This window comes from Copidosoma floridanum, unplaced genomic scaffold (genome assembly GCF_036245765.1).
Source record: "Copidosoma floridanum isolate Cflo_tuat_1 unplaced genomic scaffold, Cflo_Japanese_pri ptg000031l, whole genome shotgun sequence".
Classification (NCBI taxonomy): domain Eukaryota; kingdom Metazoa; phylum Arthropoda; class Insecta; order Hymenoptera; family Encyrtidae; genus Copidosoma; species Copidosoma floridanum.
In genome coordinates this window covers 3,252,295-3,270,213 of record NW_028321908.1, presented here as the reverse complement: position 1 = coordinate 3,270,213, position 17,919 = coordinate 3,252,295, and the positions used below count along the sequence as shown (strand labels likewise).

The following is a 17,919-nucleotide window of genomic DNA, read 5'->3' as shown; positions in this document are numbered from 1 at the left end:
CATGTAAAGAGGAAGACCAAGTTAGGGCATTTTTTTCATGGGGCGAAACAAAAACGTCAATTGTTTCTATCTATGACAATCTTACACCCAAGTTTCAAAGCATTTTGTTCGAGATGTTAAAATGTTGTCAATATTTCTACAGGATATAAATTTAAAACACATTTATCATAATTACATAAATAGAGAAATAATTTTAACACAGTTGAAAAACTTATGCATCAAATGTTGGGAAGACGGAAAACTTTTATTAATCGTGATGGATAAGAATATATATGTTTAGAACAGTAGATACAAAAAAGAGTTTGATTGCCTGGCAAATAAATATATCGTTCATGTCTTTAATTTATTTTAATCATGCAATATCAAGCAAACAGTTAACATACCCAATTTTTAATGAGAGAAAGAAGTTCCTTAACAGATTAAAAAGTCAAGAAAATCTATAAGACAGAAGCATAGATTGTTGTAAAATAAAATATCAAATTTTGACAAAGCTTTGGGTTAAACATTTAAACTAATCACTGATACGCTTCAAAAATCATTTAAAAAAACAAGAGAAATATCACGTCTCAAGTGTCTGTACTCTTAGTTGATTAACAGTTAGATAAAAAGATACAGAAAAAAAGCATGTATATGAAGCTCCACTTTTACAGTCATTCTTTATTTTAATAGTGATACCAATGTTTTCAGGGATGGTAAAACGAATCTAGCAGAGCGCACTTTCTAAGCTTGAACGTTTCAAACAGCTACCAGTGGTAGCATTGTATGATGATGCCGATGCTTCCACTGATAGTACTAGAAGAATCTACAAAACTATAGTTGCGTATGGTGACCATGATCATTTATAATAATTAAAATTAAATTGATAAGAAAAATATCGTATGACTGTTGAAGTGATACATTTTAACAAAAAAGTTATCACAAATGAGAATTTGATTAATTATTATACCCTTTTGGAAACTGCATGCCTTTATAGAAAAAATTGGACAAAAGATTAATCGTACAAAATCGTAAAAGTATGAAATTAAAAAAAAATATTCAAACCAATGTTTAAGAAGGTTATCAAAAAAAAAATAAAGCCGTGTTTCACCATGAAGAAAAATTACGCGCTTAAATATCCAAATGAACTATGCATATTAACAAAGTCCCAATGAGTAAGTTGAACGCTTTCGGTTGTTAGTTGCTGAGAGATGAGCTGGTAATACTAACTAAATTAATTCAACTTACATGATTATTAAGCAGTAACAAGAATATAGCATTAAAAATGAAGCTGAGAGCTAATTTCTCATTTAGTATCAGTATGATCATTGAAGTATTCAGACGTTAGTCGGGTACAACTGATGGTGTTAATATTCGAGGCCCTCCAGGTATGGGTTTTGGACTTCCTTAAGATAAGCAGTATGGCTTGATTAAAAGAAAAAGATTGCGCAAAGTTTCAGAATCTAAATAACCTCAAGACGTAGTAAATACAGATTTTTTTGGATAACATGATCTTTAACGTTAATACAACCATCGATAATTTTTGGGCTTAAAGATACATAAGAGATAAAATAGTTAAATCATGTAGAGCTGATGAATAATGAGTATTTTTATTTATTCATAAATTGAACATCTCAAGACAGAAAGTCTTGTAAAGGAACTGCATAAAAATGTAAGATAAAACTCCCCTCGCAGTAAAACTGATGTTCATCGAATAAATTAATCTTGGCAAGCTGATTTAGTTAAGATGCAGCCCTGTGGTCGTGAAAATAAAGGTTATAAATGTAGGCTTACCATCATTGACATATTCTCCAAGTATGCATGGGCTAAGCTGGTAAATAATTAAATTGTTGGAATGATAACCACAGCTACGGAATCTATATTAGTTGAAGAACAAGTACCAAAGAATCTGCAAACCGATCGTGGGAAAAAAATTTTTCAACTTGAGTTTTAAAAGTCTTATGCACAAGTTAAATATTTATTTTTACTCTTTATATAGTTATTTTACAGCATCAATATGTAAGTAATTTTATTGCTCTATGAAACATGCTATGTGGAAAGAATTTTGCTTGCGTGGTATTTATAAGTAAATCGATATTTTACTCTATTTACTTACAGTATACAATAATCAAATACATTGTACGATTAAAGTGAAACTTAAGAACTTTTCAGCTGGTAATAAATATAAAATTAAAAAAAAAATTATATCTTTGGCAGAAGTAAAAATAAATCATAAATTTTAAGTTAGTGAGAAAGTTTAAATGAATTATTCTAAAAAACTTTTTAAGAAAGCGTATACATCTGATTGGTCAACTACTGAAATTACTATCGTATAAGTGAGTGTTTACAATGAGTATTTACGATGGTTAACTATTTAAAGCAGGTTCTAGAAATTGACTTGACAGTATCTTGTTTGAATAATTTGAGTGTACAATTTCTTTTACAAATATTTTAATCAAAGAAAAATGAAAATTAAATTTGTATTTATATTAGAACTTTCATTCAGGCTACATATTCTCACATCTTTTATCTTAATTTACCCTTTCAAATCTTATTTTTAATGCTTAAGAAAACTAATAAAAATATTTGTATAAAATTTTTATGTATATAGTATGCATGTATCAGAGAGCTTTCATGCTAAATCACTCTATTAAGTACGTAGGAATAGTATGCATAGAAGAAGAGAGAGAGAGAGACAGAAAGAGAGAGAGAGAGAGAGAGGAAGAAAGAAAATCTGATGTCATAAACAGTTGTTACTGCAGAACAGGGCATTGACGGCTTGAGAGACAAATGTGTATGCGTTAACTCGCATGAAAGTGTAAAAGTGTATGCATATCTGTATACAAGTTTACACGTGTATGTAAGCTGATACACTACTCTTTCAAGTGTAGTGCAAAACGAAAAGATGCATAGAAAGCAGAAGATTTGATGACGAAGAAACAGAGGCCTCTAGAACACATCTCATTATATGAGCTTTTTCATCCACAACTTTAGAGATACAACGTATCTTAGAATACAAACTTCTTATTTTAACTGTAACTGATCTCTTTTTTAGAAACAGACTCATAAAATAACAGCAGTTTTTGTACCTGGTGGTACATGTTGCTAGGGCCAGCACAAGGGCAAAGGATCCTGTAAAGAAGGGCCTGAGGGCCTTATTGTAGTTAGTTGCGAACCAGGTATAAACTCTATTTTTTCTACTACGAAAATCCTTCTACTCTTCTTCTCTACAAAACCTTATTGGCGTCACGCCTTGTATCGTAACGTTATTCGATAGTTGACATCACAATATTACGAAAGAAGCGTCATGTTATCTGTAGCTTATCATTACCTTTTTTATGATAGAAATTGAAACTCTTTTTTGCTCAAGACTTAAAACTAGTTATTAAAACTCTCACAGATTGAATACATAAACACATATATATCTTCCTACATTATATAGTCGTAATAGTTAGAGCGAGGTTTTTCTCCCCCCGCTCCCCCTACCTCCTCCCTGCTTCCCCCACCTCCCTTCTAAACCCCTCCAGCTCCCCGATACTCCCCTCCAGCTCCCCAATATATAATGTGAATAAATTTGTAAAGCCTTATATATTAACTGTTACAAATAATCTAATTTTCACATACAATTTTATTTTATTTGACCATAACAAAAATTTTTGTTACAATTAACTTACTTACGATGTTTATTTTTATTACATACTATAAAATGTCTTTTTAGGTGCTCTGCTCTGACATGACCTTTTCCACAATTTTGACAAATATTTTTTTGAACGATTTTTTTTATGATTTTTCAAATGTCTCTGTAAGTGATAATTTCTTTTGAAACATTTCCCGCATTTGATACACTTAAAAATTTTTTCAATGTTCTGGCATTCCTTTCTGTGACGAAAATAGTTTTTCTTCTCTAATATTATAATGCTACATAGATCACCTACAAAAATTTTTTTTTGTAAATTTTTTCGTGCGATGATGGACACTCGTAATTTGAAAATTTTGAGTTACATTTGTCACAATAATAAAATTTTGCATCCATGATAGTGTATCTTAAAACATATTACATAAAAAGGATTTTTTATGATCTCATGAATCTAGGTACTAGACGGTACTGAAATTTGCTTTTTTGATGAAAGAAAAAATTTAGAAAATTGTATAAAAATAGTAATAAACTATTGGATAGTTTTCCTGTTACCCTAAAACTTTATTCTAAACAACATTTTTAATTTTAAATTTATTTTCTGCTTTAATTTGGATAAAAACTTTTTTTGGGTTTTTACATCTAGACAATGCAACATTTAATTGCCCATGAGAAAATAATGTTTTTCTAAGGTATAATCCTAAGACATCAAAACTTTGACCTTGAGATTTATTAATAGTCATAGAAAAAGCTAAAGTAATTAAAAATTGTTTTCCGTAAAATATAAATGGTAGTGAAAAAGAATTGTTTGTATTTAGTGTTATTGTTGCAATAGAGACTTTCTTACCTTTTTTGTCACCTGTGATTATTTTAGCTTCGATTTTGTATTTAAATAAAATCGTAATTTTTAATCTTGTACCATTGCAAAGTCCTTCAGATACGTTTTAGAACGTATACTATTTGTTTTCCATGTCTGAGGAATTTTAAAAGTTTTAATTTTGCCTTCTCCTATATCCAGTAGCAATGAAGAAAATTTTTTATCAATTAAACGTATATTATTTTTTAAATAAAAAATATCAAACAAAGGCTAAAAATTTAAAAATTTTATGGTCTCTTCAACAATAGTAATTTTTCTTCCGTTTTGTACCACTGGGAGAATTTGACGTAAGTCTCCACCTTAAATTATTATTTTAAAAAGTTTTTACTTTTTGTTTTTAAAAAGTTTATTACTGCTAGATAAATCTTTTAAAGTCCTATCAACGATTTCTAACGCTTTTTTCGGTATCATAGAAGCTTCATCCTAAACAATTACTTCTACATAACGTAATTTTTGTTTATTTGGCTCAAACTAGAAGAATGCACTTTCTATAGTGCTTAAGTCTAAACAAAGTCTAAAAGTTCTGTGAGTGGTCGTTTCCTTTGAAAGCAGAATAGAAGCAATACCTGTTCAAACCATTGTAGGAATTTTTTTATTAACTTATATAAAATAATAAATTAATGTTTTATATAGAAACGTTTTTTCAGATCCACCAGGACCATCGAAGAAAAATTTTTTTTTTTCAAATTTTATCATTTCTTGAGAAATAGTAAAAATAGTAATAATTTTCTTACACAGATCCATCTTCATTTCCAAATCTAGTCTTCAAGTTCTATGTAGATGTCAAAGAAAGAATCTTCTTTCGTTGCAATTTGGGAGTCTACTTCACTGTCACATTTTTATTTAGACATTTTGTAACTTTTTAGAACGAATTTAACAAAGTAAAAGTAAACGAAGAAAAAAAAACCAATGGGCCAAAGTTTTAGTTATAAAAATTAAAAAGAAAAAAAAACAATCAACTAACGATACTAGTAAAACAAAATCAATTTGTGATTCTAAATATTTTGTAATTTTTTAATTTTCGATGATATTTGAAATCTTTTAATAAATAGTCGCTTCAAATATATAAAAATAAGGCATAAGTCAGGGAAAATATAAAATGGTTGTTAAAAATTCACGTTATTGATTATGGTCAATATACATTTATGTAATATATCAATTTTAAGTAACAATAAATGTAATTCATGTTTTTTTCCATGCTTCGTAAATCTATATTTGCAATTACGGGGGTTGGTGCGCAGAGCGCGCAGGGTGCAGAGACAGTTATAAGTACTTAGAATGAGGTCCTAGAAATATCTATTGACACATACAGGATGGACAGCTCATTTAAAAAAAAGGGCCACTAGAAGGAATCATAAAGCTCACCAAAAAAAAGTCAAGGGCACATCTCTCCTTTCAAATAAACTTCACCACTTTTATTTAAAATTAGTAGTTTGTTCTTCATTTTTTCTTAAAAGCACCCCAGTAATTATTTCCCAGCGTAGAACATGTATTCCCGAGTATTTTTGAAAAATGCGATAGTCTTACAAATTCTGTCAAATATACTTTAACATTTTTTTTCATATTAACAATTATTTTTATTATTTTTTTAGGCTTTATAAAATATTAATGCAAAGCTTATTTTTAAAAAATTAGACTTATAACACAACAAGGAAGGGGGGTTGTCGCTCCGAGCGCGCAGGGGAGCGGAGCCCCACACACACACACACACACGTGTGTGTGTGTGTGTGTATAAATTTATGTGAAAATACATAATGATTAAAAGTATGATATATTTTTCTTTTACTAAGTAGTTGACTTTGTTCCAGAACAAGCAAATGCGCCCCATGATTGCAGAGTACGATTCGAAGAAGCATGGCGTAAGGACTGGATTATCTGACATGGTTTTAATTAAGTAAGTGATACGATAACCTCAATGATCATATACATTTGTCATAAGCAAAACGAATTCTTAAAGGATCAGTAAATTTAATTAGTGTAACAACACATACAAGGAAAAGTTAGTGTCACGTTTATTATTTAAAAAAAAAAATGGGGGAAGTCAGTTTGGTACTTGATCTTAAAACTTTAGATATATATAATGAAAAAAAAATGGTTGTCTAAGCTGCACTTACTTAAAAAAATTATTATTGTATAATTATGTTATGTAGGAGTACTGATTTAATTGGATCGTAATATTTTTCTAGTTGAATTTACTAAAAAAGTGGTTACGTAAGAAAATAAAGGTTCTTTACTGACCCACAAAATGAGCCCTATTGCTAGATAATTATTATTCTTATATAGTTGACATGTGTAAGACCAATCAAAAAGTGGTTTTCGTTATTATTAAAAAAGACTTTCTCTAAAAATGTATTTATTGCTCTTAAAGTGATTTGACATTGTGTAACGAAAGCTTATTTTGTTTGTGAAAAGTTATACTTAAACTCTTTCATTCGCAGACAATCAAGTTTTGCAATAGATTAAAACGGTGAAATTTTTAACGCAAAATTTTGTGCATTTTAAGCACGCTCTATTAAGAATTGAGTTTTTAAAGTAATTAATTACACTCCAAAGATGATGTTAACTACAATTAAGCAACTTTTTGTTTGGACTCACTACAAATCATGTCAAGATCAATCTAGTATTCGTTACAGAAAAAACTTGTCATCTGTTCCGTAATTATAGATTAACAGTATTATTTTTCACCCCAAAACAAAATTCTCCCATGTGCAGACAGAAAAACTCTGCTACATAAATAAATAAATAAATAAAAAGTAAAAACAAATTCTTTGCAATACCACGCTTAATTTTTTGTGTTTGATAAAAAAAATTACCTTAGACCCCTACACACAAAAAATTTGTTCTACAAACAACTCCTCTACGGTTTGAACCAGAAAATCATTGCTTTCAAATTAAGAAGCTATCAAGAGCCTTAGTGGGATTAATACATTTCAATTTATATGGAATCCTATAGCCTCAATTATTAGTAGGCGCATGTCTAAATCAAAAATGAACCAGTAAGTAGTACAGTCCCTAGTACTAGTATAACACTAAACTTTTAGACAACACACAGATCTATAAAACACTGAATTATGAACTAAACAAATGTTTAACTTTAGTTTTATGATGTACTATCATCTCGTTGCTGACGTAGTGCTACTTCTGCAAAATAATCACTGGTTTTCTGGGGATCAGAAATACATAAAAGCCTAGCACATATAAATATTACTCAGATACCAAATCAAATTTTACGACTTTGAATAGCATGTGAATACAGATTCTCTAGCATCAAAATTTCTCATATTAAAGGCATGAGAAGTTTCCATTGGGCAGATTTGATGCCAGTCAAGTTGGATCTTATTGTCATTGACTTTGATTGGTTATAAATTTAGTCTGAGAAAAGCGATTTGTTGAAATGTTAAATAAGCTTTCGTTGAGACGTATCACTTACTGTGATAAAATTGTTGGAAGAATTGAGCTTAAAAATTTATCCTGTAGTTAAAGTAGCTAAAGCACCTTAACTAAAACTATCGGACAAAAGCTTAGAAATCTCAGAGATTATGTTAATAAAATATCCCAAATTTATTTGTACTCAAGAAATACTGCTAGATATAATTTTATCAGATATAAATACTGGTCATTCAAATAATTGTTGAGAAAGTTATTTCTAAATATCACCAACTCACCACGTAGACTTATGGAATAACTCTGAACGTACGTGATAGATCTCTAACAATAAAATTTATACACAAACTCTTTTCATTAGAAATCTAATAATAACAGAAAAATATTATATTGACGACTGAGATTTTTGAGAAACTCGAGAAAAAAGTAATCTGCCATCTTTTGTGCATGTGCAGATAATAATAAGAGAGTTAAATTTTCTTTGGCAGTATCTTACGACTTTTGAAGTGATAAAAATACGTATAATTAGAGAAATGACTTATATAAATAATTTCTAAGAGAGTAATTCTTCTTACTACAAAAAATATTTATAGGGGCCCCTCACTTCTTAAGGCACCTAATGCCCAGCCATCTTAATGTAAGTTATACTAATGTAAGGGAACCTCACTTGAATTTAATCATAAATCAAATTGATATTTTGTTAGTGACCATAATCACAAAGCATAACAGGCTTTTGTGTGGGGTTAAACATCATTATTACAAACGGTTAAGAAAAGATAAGATTTTTCGAGTTAAATAAGTTCAAGTAGTTTCTTATAGTAGTATGATAAATTATTCCATTTCAGTGATTCTCAAGAGTGCCTAGAAGCGTATAAAGTAAATTTATCAAAGATGAAAGATTAATATTCATAGTATACTATGTTCTAATATTCAAGACAGTAATTATTTAAGATACATTTTCCACTGGATTAGGATTAAACTGAAATTAATCAATCAATGTTATTGTGTGATTTGAATTACCTTAAGAACTTGTCTGAATTTTGTTATAGTACGTATAATTATGATTGTACAAACAATTATAAAAATTGACATTAAGTGCTCTGTGATTTTTTTGTAGTTTATAGAGTTATCTTTTTTTTTTATTTTGCACGGGCTTAGGACTAATAGGGTGATGCCAGAACGGGAGTATATAATAAAGTTATTTAAAAATTTTTAGATCTAGTATTATAACCCACAAACAATTTGATTCTTCATTGGTAAGGAGAATATTCTTGTTTATCCTTTGTGCATCTAAAGGTATTTTCGCAACTTTGCCAAGTTTGGTACTTCTTGAAAGAGTTTTTTATTATACTTCGGAAAGTGTAACAGCTAACCAATGCTTTGTTAAGTACTAATCTATTTTTATATCGCTTTGCGTATATTATTCTATGAAAAGTTTATTGAAATCGTTAATACTATAAGTCTTATTACAAGAATCATGGTAATAGTTTCTGGATTTAATTAAAACTTTGATGTTTTTTTACAACAAAACAATAGTCTTTGAACCTACTACAAATCTTCTCTATATCAAGAAAGCCGTGTTAGAATGAAGGTGAAAATATTGAAAAAAAAACAAAAAAACAAAAAAAAAACAATTTAACAATTTTAACTTATCTTATCACAGAAGTCCTGAAAAGATGTAGAATATAAGGACCACCTAGAAGAATAAGTAAGTTTTTCGTTTATCAGCTGATTATACAAAACCAAATAGATTGGAAAATATTTTTTTCTATTTTCAGTATCATTATCCATTGCGAATTCTAAAGACTCAAGAATACAGCATATATCTAGAGAAGAAGCACAAAGCCTGTATTGTAAGAAGGCTTATTATTTTATGAAAATTGAGAATTTCTTTTTTCAAGTTTAGGGTATAAAAATGAAAAGTTCTCATTAAGAGCAATAACAAATTAACATATATATTTTTAATTTTATAAAATTCATTGGTGAAGATATTTTGATAAGGTTGTGCAGAAAATAAAGCAAAATACACACAAGTGATTTTATTTAAATGATAAGTTGTTAATTCACTTGTACTTAAATCAAAATACTAACACAAATATTGTGTTTATAGGTAAAACGAATAAGCTACTTAATAAATACAGACTTAAGACCTGTCTACACGCAACGCAAGTACGAACAGAACTGAACTTTTGTAGTGTACATTCACACGAGTGTGCTCCTTTTGACAACTAAGTACTACGATACTAACAGATTTTCATGTCCTACCATTTACTATTTACCAATCACCTAACTGATGCCATACACAGCATACTATGGGTACAGTAGTAATATCTTCAGTGCAGCACCTTGCCAGTTAAGCTGGCACTCTCTGCACTAATGGTGCATCGAATTCACTCGCAACTGAATGGACTTTCCTCGAAAAAGACTTTATATCTCAGGACCATTCACTCTCCACCGGTTAAGCCAGTGGTGTCTGCAAAAGCATTAAATCCAAGCTAATTAGCACCCCCAGAGATTCTCCATGTTTCATTTACCACTTCTCGATGGTAAGGCCAGCACTTTCTGCCAAATGCCTGGCATGGATTCTGCTAATCCTTACTTATAGAATTAACACTTTTTCACGTTTAGCCAGGCCCCAAGACCTGTGATGGCAGGAAAACATCCTGGAATCACACTGAGAGAGATCTCTACCAGAAAACCTGCTCCAAAACAACCAAGGTTTACTAGAAACTTTTTCTGATGAAAACAATTTTCGAAAAATTTGCATTCACCGGAAATCGAACCCACGACTTTTACAATAGTGTTGTATCAGTGAGCTTACCACTGAGCTGAAAAGGGGCTAAAATAATGTCAGAGAGTATTAGGAGTTAGGAGCTGAAATAAAAATATTATTGAATCATACAATGAACAAACTACAATAGTTTTAACTGATATTAAGTGCTTAAGATGGCCAAAAAGGTATTAAAGAAATAAGGGGGAATGAGGGGGGCGAAGAGGTATTGTGAAAATTAGTGGAACTGAGGGGGGCTAAGTGCTATGATAAAAACGGGTGAGGATGAGAGAGGGTTCTTTAACAAATTTAATTCTAAAAAATCACAGACAAACTTAACTTACCCTTCGAGTAGGCTTAAGCGGCTAAGAGGGGCAGTTATTATATATTATTTTATACATAGGTGGTAAAACTTACGTGGAATAAGGATCTACTTTTTACTTCGCTTTTTAAAGTAAATTTGTTAATGATAAGCAGTCTATTCTTTTTAAGCTTATGGACTTCTCATAATCATTTCTAAAACTTTTTCGTTAAGTAAGCACATCTTATTTTCTTTAAACCTTGTTTCACGTTTTGTTCGTGGGTCAAATTATCTTACAATGCATTTACGTGAGTAGTGCCATTTTGTATGTAGTACATTGAAATAAAATTAAGTCAAGTTGAATTTTCATGAAGTAATACTTAGTTTTAGACTGTATTTAATATTTTAATATTTCAGCATACAAATATATTAAATTGAACATTTAAAGTCGGTAAATTTTCTACACTTGATGGTCCATTTTAGTTAGTGTTTTGTTGTTTGATTTTTTTTTGTTAATTTATTAGAAGTATTTTTCACTTGTTGTTTCAATTTGAATCTTACGTTTTAAAATGCTGCAGTGCGTTTTTTGAGCTAAAGATGCTGCTGTCACCACTCACTACTGGTAGTTGTTTTATATTGATAGAAATAAGCAAACAAAAATAACGATGTCACTATCTGTAAAAGTAAAAACAGTTTTTTTTTTTACTTTTTCAGATAAAAACTCACTGTTAGCAGTGTCAGCGAAATACTGGTTGTACAGTTCTCCCTAATACCTCTACTCTACAATAGTACGAGAAGAAGGGATTGTATTTCTTAAATATTTCTTAAATAAGTTTATGAAGTAAGCTGACTTCTTTTTCTGTTTACCGTCGTTTACTGCTGTCCATTAGTTGAGAGGTTAAGGCCTTGAGGGACTGGAAGTAAGAAAAAGGAAAGCTGTCATATAATAATTGCCAGCTTATATCAAATATTAAAGAACACATTTAAAAAAATGTTTGTTGGGTATTTGTGAAGAATAGGAGATTAAAAAATCGCAAATTTTAGTAGGTATGAATATTTATACTTTAATAAACGTTTAACTTGCAGTTAACAAGCATTTTTAAGTTATTTACCAAAATTTATAAACGTCAGAAGTTTGGTAACGCTGTACTGTACTTTCTTTAAAGTTAAACTTAGTTGTTCTAGTTAATCTTCCTAATATATATAGCACAGTCTCTCAAACCGTTGTAATCGCTAACCACGAGAACTACTTCACCGATCTTGCTGAAATTTTGCACACTGATTCTTGACACTTTCTAGATGGTTTTAGTGTAGTTTTTATCTTGAAAAAATTAAGAACAATAGCAATAAATAAGCTTAAATTAGCAAAAATACGCTAGCTTCTCACGTTAGTTCAGCAGGATCCGCTAGGATTCATAGACGTAAAATTGAAGCTACCTGCAATAGAAATAGTAAGTCTGGTTATTATATTCCTGAGATAAGTACCGAATTCGACAGTCAATCATCGGTAGTGCATGAAGCACAGAGCTGGGAGTCATGAAGCTGGGAATGGTGGCTACCAACAACACTGTTCTCTACTGAACAAGTGACTTACGTTGAACTCCATACTGAACCACCAAGATTAACGAGTTCCACCAATAAAAAGGTATTTTAAATGCTAACGTCTCCGGCAAAGTTTTAGAAGACGTGTCTAGCCAGAGCACAATCTGCTTTAGCATTTTGGAATTTTATGGCCATTCTTCCAACTGTCCTGGGGCTCCTAAAGCGAATTTTTTTTCAACAGCCAGCCAGGAAAAATGATCCTGAGAACTTTGGGCAGCCAAAACGGCTTTTTTTCAGTGGTCGTCCCATCAGCATACCCACAGAGATGGTATTCTCCAGTTTAATTTTCCCAACTAACTATGAGCGGTTGGTTATCCGGGGAACCATCCGAAAACGAGATATTCTTTGGTCAGTGGTGCACCTACTCCTTGCACAATCTCCGTACACAGAGACTCCAAGGGTAGAAGTCAAGCTACCCACAGCTAGCTCTCTATCATCGAAAATATTAATTAGAAATAGATGGAAGTTTCACCACTGGCCCTCTTCAGGGCCATTAAAAGTATTTACGTTTCCTACTTAATCATCAATCTCATCGATTCTTTTAAGGGCCACATAAGGTTAAACTATCTTGCCAACGAATACCTTTTTACTACCATTTCCAGCAACAATTTGTCGATTAAAAGACTACATAAGGCCGCTACCAGTAGACTAAGTCAGTCATTCACTGGCAGACGTCCCGAGTAGAGTTGTTCGTCGCAAGGCTGGGAACTCTGGCGGCCGACGAACCTATGTCACCCTCTCAACTCTAAGCATTTAACCAGGAGTTACCGATTCTCTCCAAAGTCTGTGCTAGACAAACCTAGCAGCTAAGAAGGAAAATTAAAATTTAGCAAATGAGACAGTCTCTAACGGGCAAGCATATGAACCAGTCTCTTCACCTTCGGTCCCTAAAACGACTGAGTCTGCAAAAAAAATCAGGTGTGGGTCTCGGGACCCACGACAGATGTGAAACATTAAAGAATGTTATTGAACTCGGTAGTACTTGAATGTCTATGATAAAAATAGTAGTTATTGTCAGGTAAGTGCCGTTGCCTTCAGGGCTATTTTGCGGCCTGTGGAACTTGTGAAACAGGGCCCGAGAGACGTAAGGCAGCCACAGAGCAATGTCGCGTATGTGGCAAATCCTATTTTTTTTACCAAGCGCACACCTGCCTCTCAAAAATGCGCGAGAAAGAAAAAGTTTTTTTTTTACTCTAAAAAATCTTCATTTCATATTCTTATATTAAAAAGACAGTTTATTTATTAATATGTATTTTTATCCGTGAATATTATAGATTAGGAAAAAGCAAATTATGTTTGTATTTTGTTTTGTTCATTAACATATTAAGAAGGAGAACGATAAAGAAAAACAATACACGGCAAAGAGTATATCTATACTACCTACCTACACATAGGTACATACATTAGTTTAACAAACGATCAGGTGCATTGCTTTCTCTGTCTCTTTTTGGATACCGATTTACTGTGCGTAGTTGCGCACGTGCGTGAATTTTGTTGGCTTTCTATTAAAGACGGGTTAAAATGGAGTTTGAATAAACACAATTGAAAAACCCCGGAAAAACTTTGCATTATGGTTAAATATTAATACTTTAAAATAATCCTGTTCGCAGAGAAAAAAATTTTTTTTTAAAGAAATAAAAATACTAATTCTAATATTAATTCATCGTTTTCTGCATGCGCAAAATATTTAAAAAAGTCATGAAAAAGGTCTACCTGTATGAGTTCAATAAAGAGAGAGAGAGAGAGAGAGAGAGAGAGAGAGAGAGAGAGCAAGCGCGATAGCAGTCATTCAATGGCTTTCTCTATCTCACTTATAAGTTGAATCAGTCAAGTTTTACTGTGAATCAGTAAAATGTCGTTTACTTATCACAATAAGTAAACGACTTTTCACTTATAATTAGTCACTTTTGACTAATTTGACTCATGTAACTGTAGAATGTACTTTTACAGGTACTGCCAAAGAGCCATTTCATTTTTTTCTAAACATTTTGTGCTAGTCAACACAAAATTATAAGTGCTTATCGATAGAAAACTTTTCGCTCTACACGCTGGTATTTTTTTTTTTTGTACATCAAACTACTAAAAAATATAAGCAAAATGAACCTTAAAACTTAATTTTACATAATTTTCATATTATTAAATAAACTTACTAAACACTTTAAAAAAACCATTACTATTTCTTTTGAAATCGGTAGGCTCATGTATCTATATGATTTCTGTTTTTATTACTTATGGATACCAACCGAGAAACATCTGAATTAGAAAATTCATCTATAATAGGGCGTTTTTTTACATTATATATACATACATATATATAGTTAAATATATATATACGTTTTTATTATTATTATATATATATATTATATATAATATATATAATATATAACATATGATATATAATATATTTAATATCATATTCAACATTATATATATATATATTGTCATTTATGTTTCTCGAAAATTCTTATGGGGGAATCGTAAATAAGAAAGGCGAAATCGTTTCTCTGTAATTAAAGTTTAATTTTGATAGTGTATGTTTTTTTAAACTTACAAAATAATAGTTTACAAATCTCACCTGTAATTAAAGAAACATTATTCAATGTATTTTATTTACACTATAGTTCCCCTTGTTATAATATCTTTGAATTAATTTTACTAATCCTATCTTACTACTATGATTATGTATCTTATTGTATCTTCTGGAACTTGTGATTAATTTCTAGTGCACGTGTAGACCTCTGTTTTATCTTCCAATACTATTTTGCGGGAAATTTGAAATAAAGGAAAGTAATAAAAAAGTATAATATACTTTCTTACATGTATATATATATATGTATAATTTTAATTCAGAAGTTTCTCGGTTGGTATTTATAACTAATAAAAACAGCAATTAGATCGGTATGCTGCGTAGCACAATCAGTAAGGTCCCTGACCACCAATCCAAAGGATGTGGGTTCGATTCCCGGAGCCCGTAAAATTTGAAATTTTTCTTACACATATATAGTATATGATATATGTGTGTACGTTATAATGGAAAATTCCGTTAACGTAGTATATACAATCTAATATATTATGACAAAAGTTGAATTGACAAATTTCATTTACGATATGAATTTTGAATTATGATGCATAAATGTAAAAAAAACCGTTCATGTAATACACAAAATAAAATTTCCCCACTTTATAGAAGAAGGAGATGCATTGTATCAAGTGGAAGAAAACCGAGGTGATGAGTGAACATGAATTTGCCTAGAGCAGCAGTCTCAGCAAGGAGTCGATAGAGAGTAGTGGGCTCGTACCCTATTCCTCGCTGTCCTTCTTCTGTGGTTCTGCCAAAACCAAGCGAATAGAACCAATATAAATAATATTAGCTCTGTAAGTTTTTATATGAGATCAAACTTGTATATATTACATGGAAATTAATAAATTTTAATAAATCATAAATTTAATTATAATATTGAAACATTTGTGTCTATTGTTTGCTTTTGGTAAACATATGAATGTCGTAAGGTTGACTTTTAGGCTCGTACCCTGAATTTTAACCTTCCACACAAATATTAAGCACCTTCATTCTCTTCAAAAATAAAAAGAAGGTAATTACACGCTACAAGTAGAATCGTCGTTGAGTCATCGAGAAAACGACAACTAGAGTGAAGACTAATCGTGGGATAGGACCACGACAACACATATCAGATAAGTACGCCCATCAGAGATATTCAAAGACCCTTCCAAAATAGTTTGCGTGAAAGCACTAGTATTGCTGATACCAAGAACATTTCTACCCTATCTTGATTTCCTCCAAATCATCTCCTGGTAGATTAGAAAAGATACATTCAATACATAAACACAAACCATACTCCGTGCAGGAAATAATTGCTTGTAACGCTTCACTTTATGATTTTGATAATATAATAAAATACTGTAGACCTAAATTTATCAAATCACCATAATATTTGCCGTAAATTTTCCGTGTCTTATTGAAGCATAGACATGTATCGATCCATATTTCGGCGAGGTAACAAAAGGACCAAGGCCGTTTGAATTCTCGGAAATCCGTGTATGCGAAGGCCGTTAAATCGGTTCATTAAACTCGTTGAAAAATAAACACTTTGGGTACGCAGAGACCTTAAACAAGCTATAGAAGCTTATAACGTATGTATATGCTATATATACAATACATGTATGATAGTTACTTAACATATTCTCTTCTACATAGCTATATATACGAGTAGTACACGTTACAAACGAGAGAGGGGCTGCGTTGACCGCATGGAGAAAGAGACAGAGAGCCAAGCTGAGCCGAGCCGAGCCGAGCTGAGTTACGCCGGAGATCGCGCCATCGCAAGGGTCGCTTCATTGCGTCAGTTGAACCCCCCAAGCGCGCCAATAGATGTTTCACATCAAAAAGGTGCTCTAGATACACGGAGGGAAAAATCATGCATATTTCTCATGGCACATATGCAAATAATTCACGATAAAAGGACACTAGCGTTGAATTCATCAAGCTATATGCTCTCGTGTCAATGCAATCTATGCTACGTTCGATGAACTGTAGCTTAAAATGGAATGCACAAACCAGCATAGTATACTTATATGTTATATGCAGCCTCACTTTATAGCAGCCGATGCTCTAAACGCATGAGCTACAACCGTGGAGAAATTCTATAGAGACACTTATTTTTTTTCTATCGACCTCTTGTTTTTTGTCGCTACTCTCCCTGTGTCTGTATCTGTATGCATGACTGACTATGCCAAAACTTATTGCACAAATGACGTTCCCTGCCCTAATGCGCGAACTGAGATTAAATATATAGATGTTAAGGTCATTATTAATGTAACAAGTTACGATCTTTTTGATAAAATCATTAAAAACGAAGTTTAAAGTTGTTTTAGTAGTCAAATTCCCAAAAAAAGAGTTGAAAATGTTCTTTGCATACACAGTCCCTTTTTGATATATTTTCGGTTCGATGAATAAAAATATTAAAACTTAACGTTAAAATAACTCTAAACTGATTTTTCAACAAAAGTATAAGTTTTAAGCTTTAAATCATTACTAATTCTTGGAAGACTGTTTACTGTAAAAAGTATTTTTATATTTCAAATAGCGGATAATGTTCCCAGATTTGGCATAACAAAAAAAAATTTTCATGTGTGTGAAAAAGATATACATATATATTTTTTTTTAAGCTGGGGAGGTACATGTGTTGTATTCAGATGATTATTATTATTATCATTCTGTATACTTTAAACAATGATCTTTTCATGTTAAAAATGGAATAATATGTACAGCAACTTGATACGATTTGTGAAATTAATTGAATCTACAATGTATAAATATACTTTATCACGTTAGAAAGATGCATTTTATTTAATTG

At 31.2% G+C, this 17,919-nt stretch overlaps 1 protein-coding gene across 3 annotated transcripts in view; it reads left to right on the top strand.

Annotated features, from left to right (window-relative positions):
- The window catches only part of LOC106641833 (proton-coupled amino acid transporter-like protein pathetic), a 318,346-nt gene that overhangs the window by 118,963 nt on the left and 181,464 nt on the right, over nucleotides 1-17,919 (top strand). For all 3 annotated transcript variants that reach the window (XM_014356408.2, XM_014356373.2, XM_014356390.3), the window contains one exon: nucleotides 6,296-6,381. In XM_014356408.2, the coding sequence (XP_014211894.1) occupies nucleotides 6,296-6,381 (86 nt within the window). The remainder of the gene's footprint in view (nucleotides 1-6,295; nucleotides 6,382-17,919) is intronic.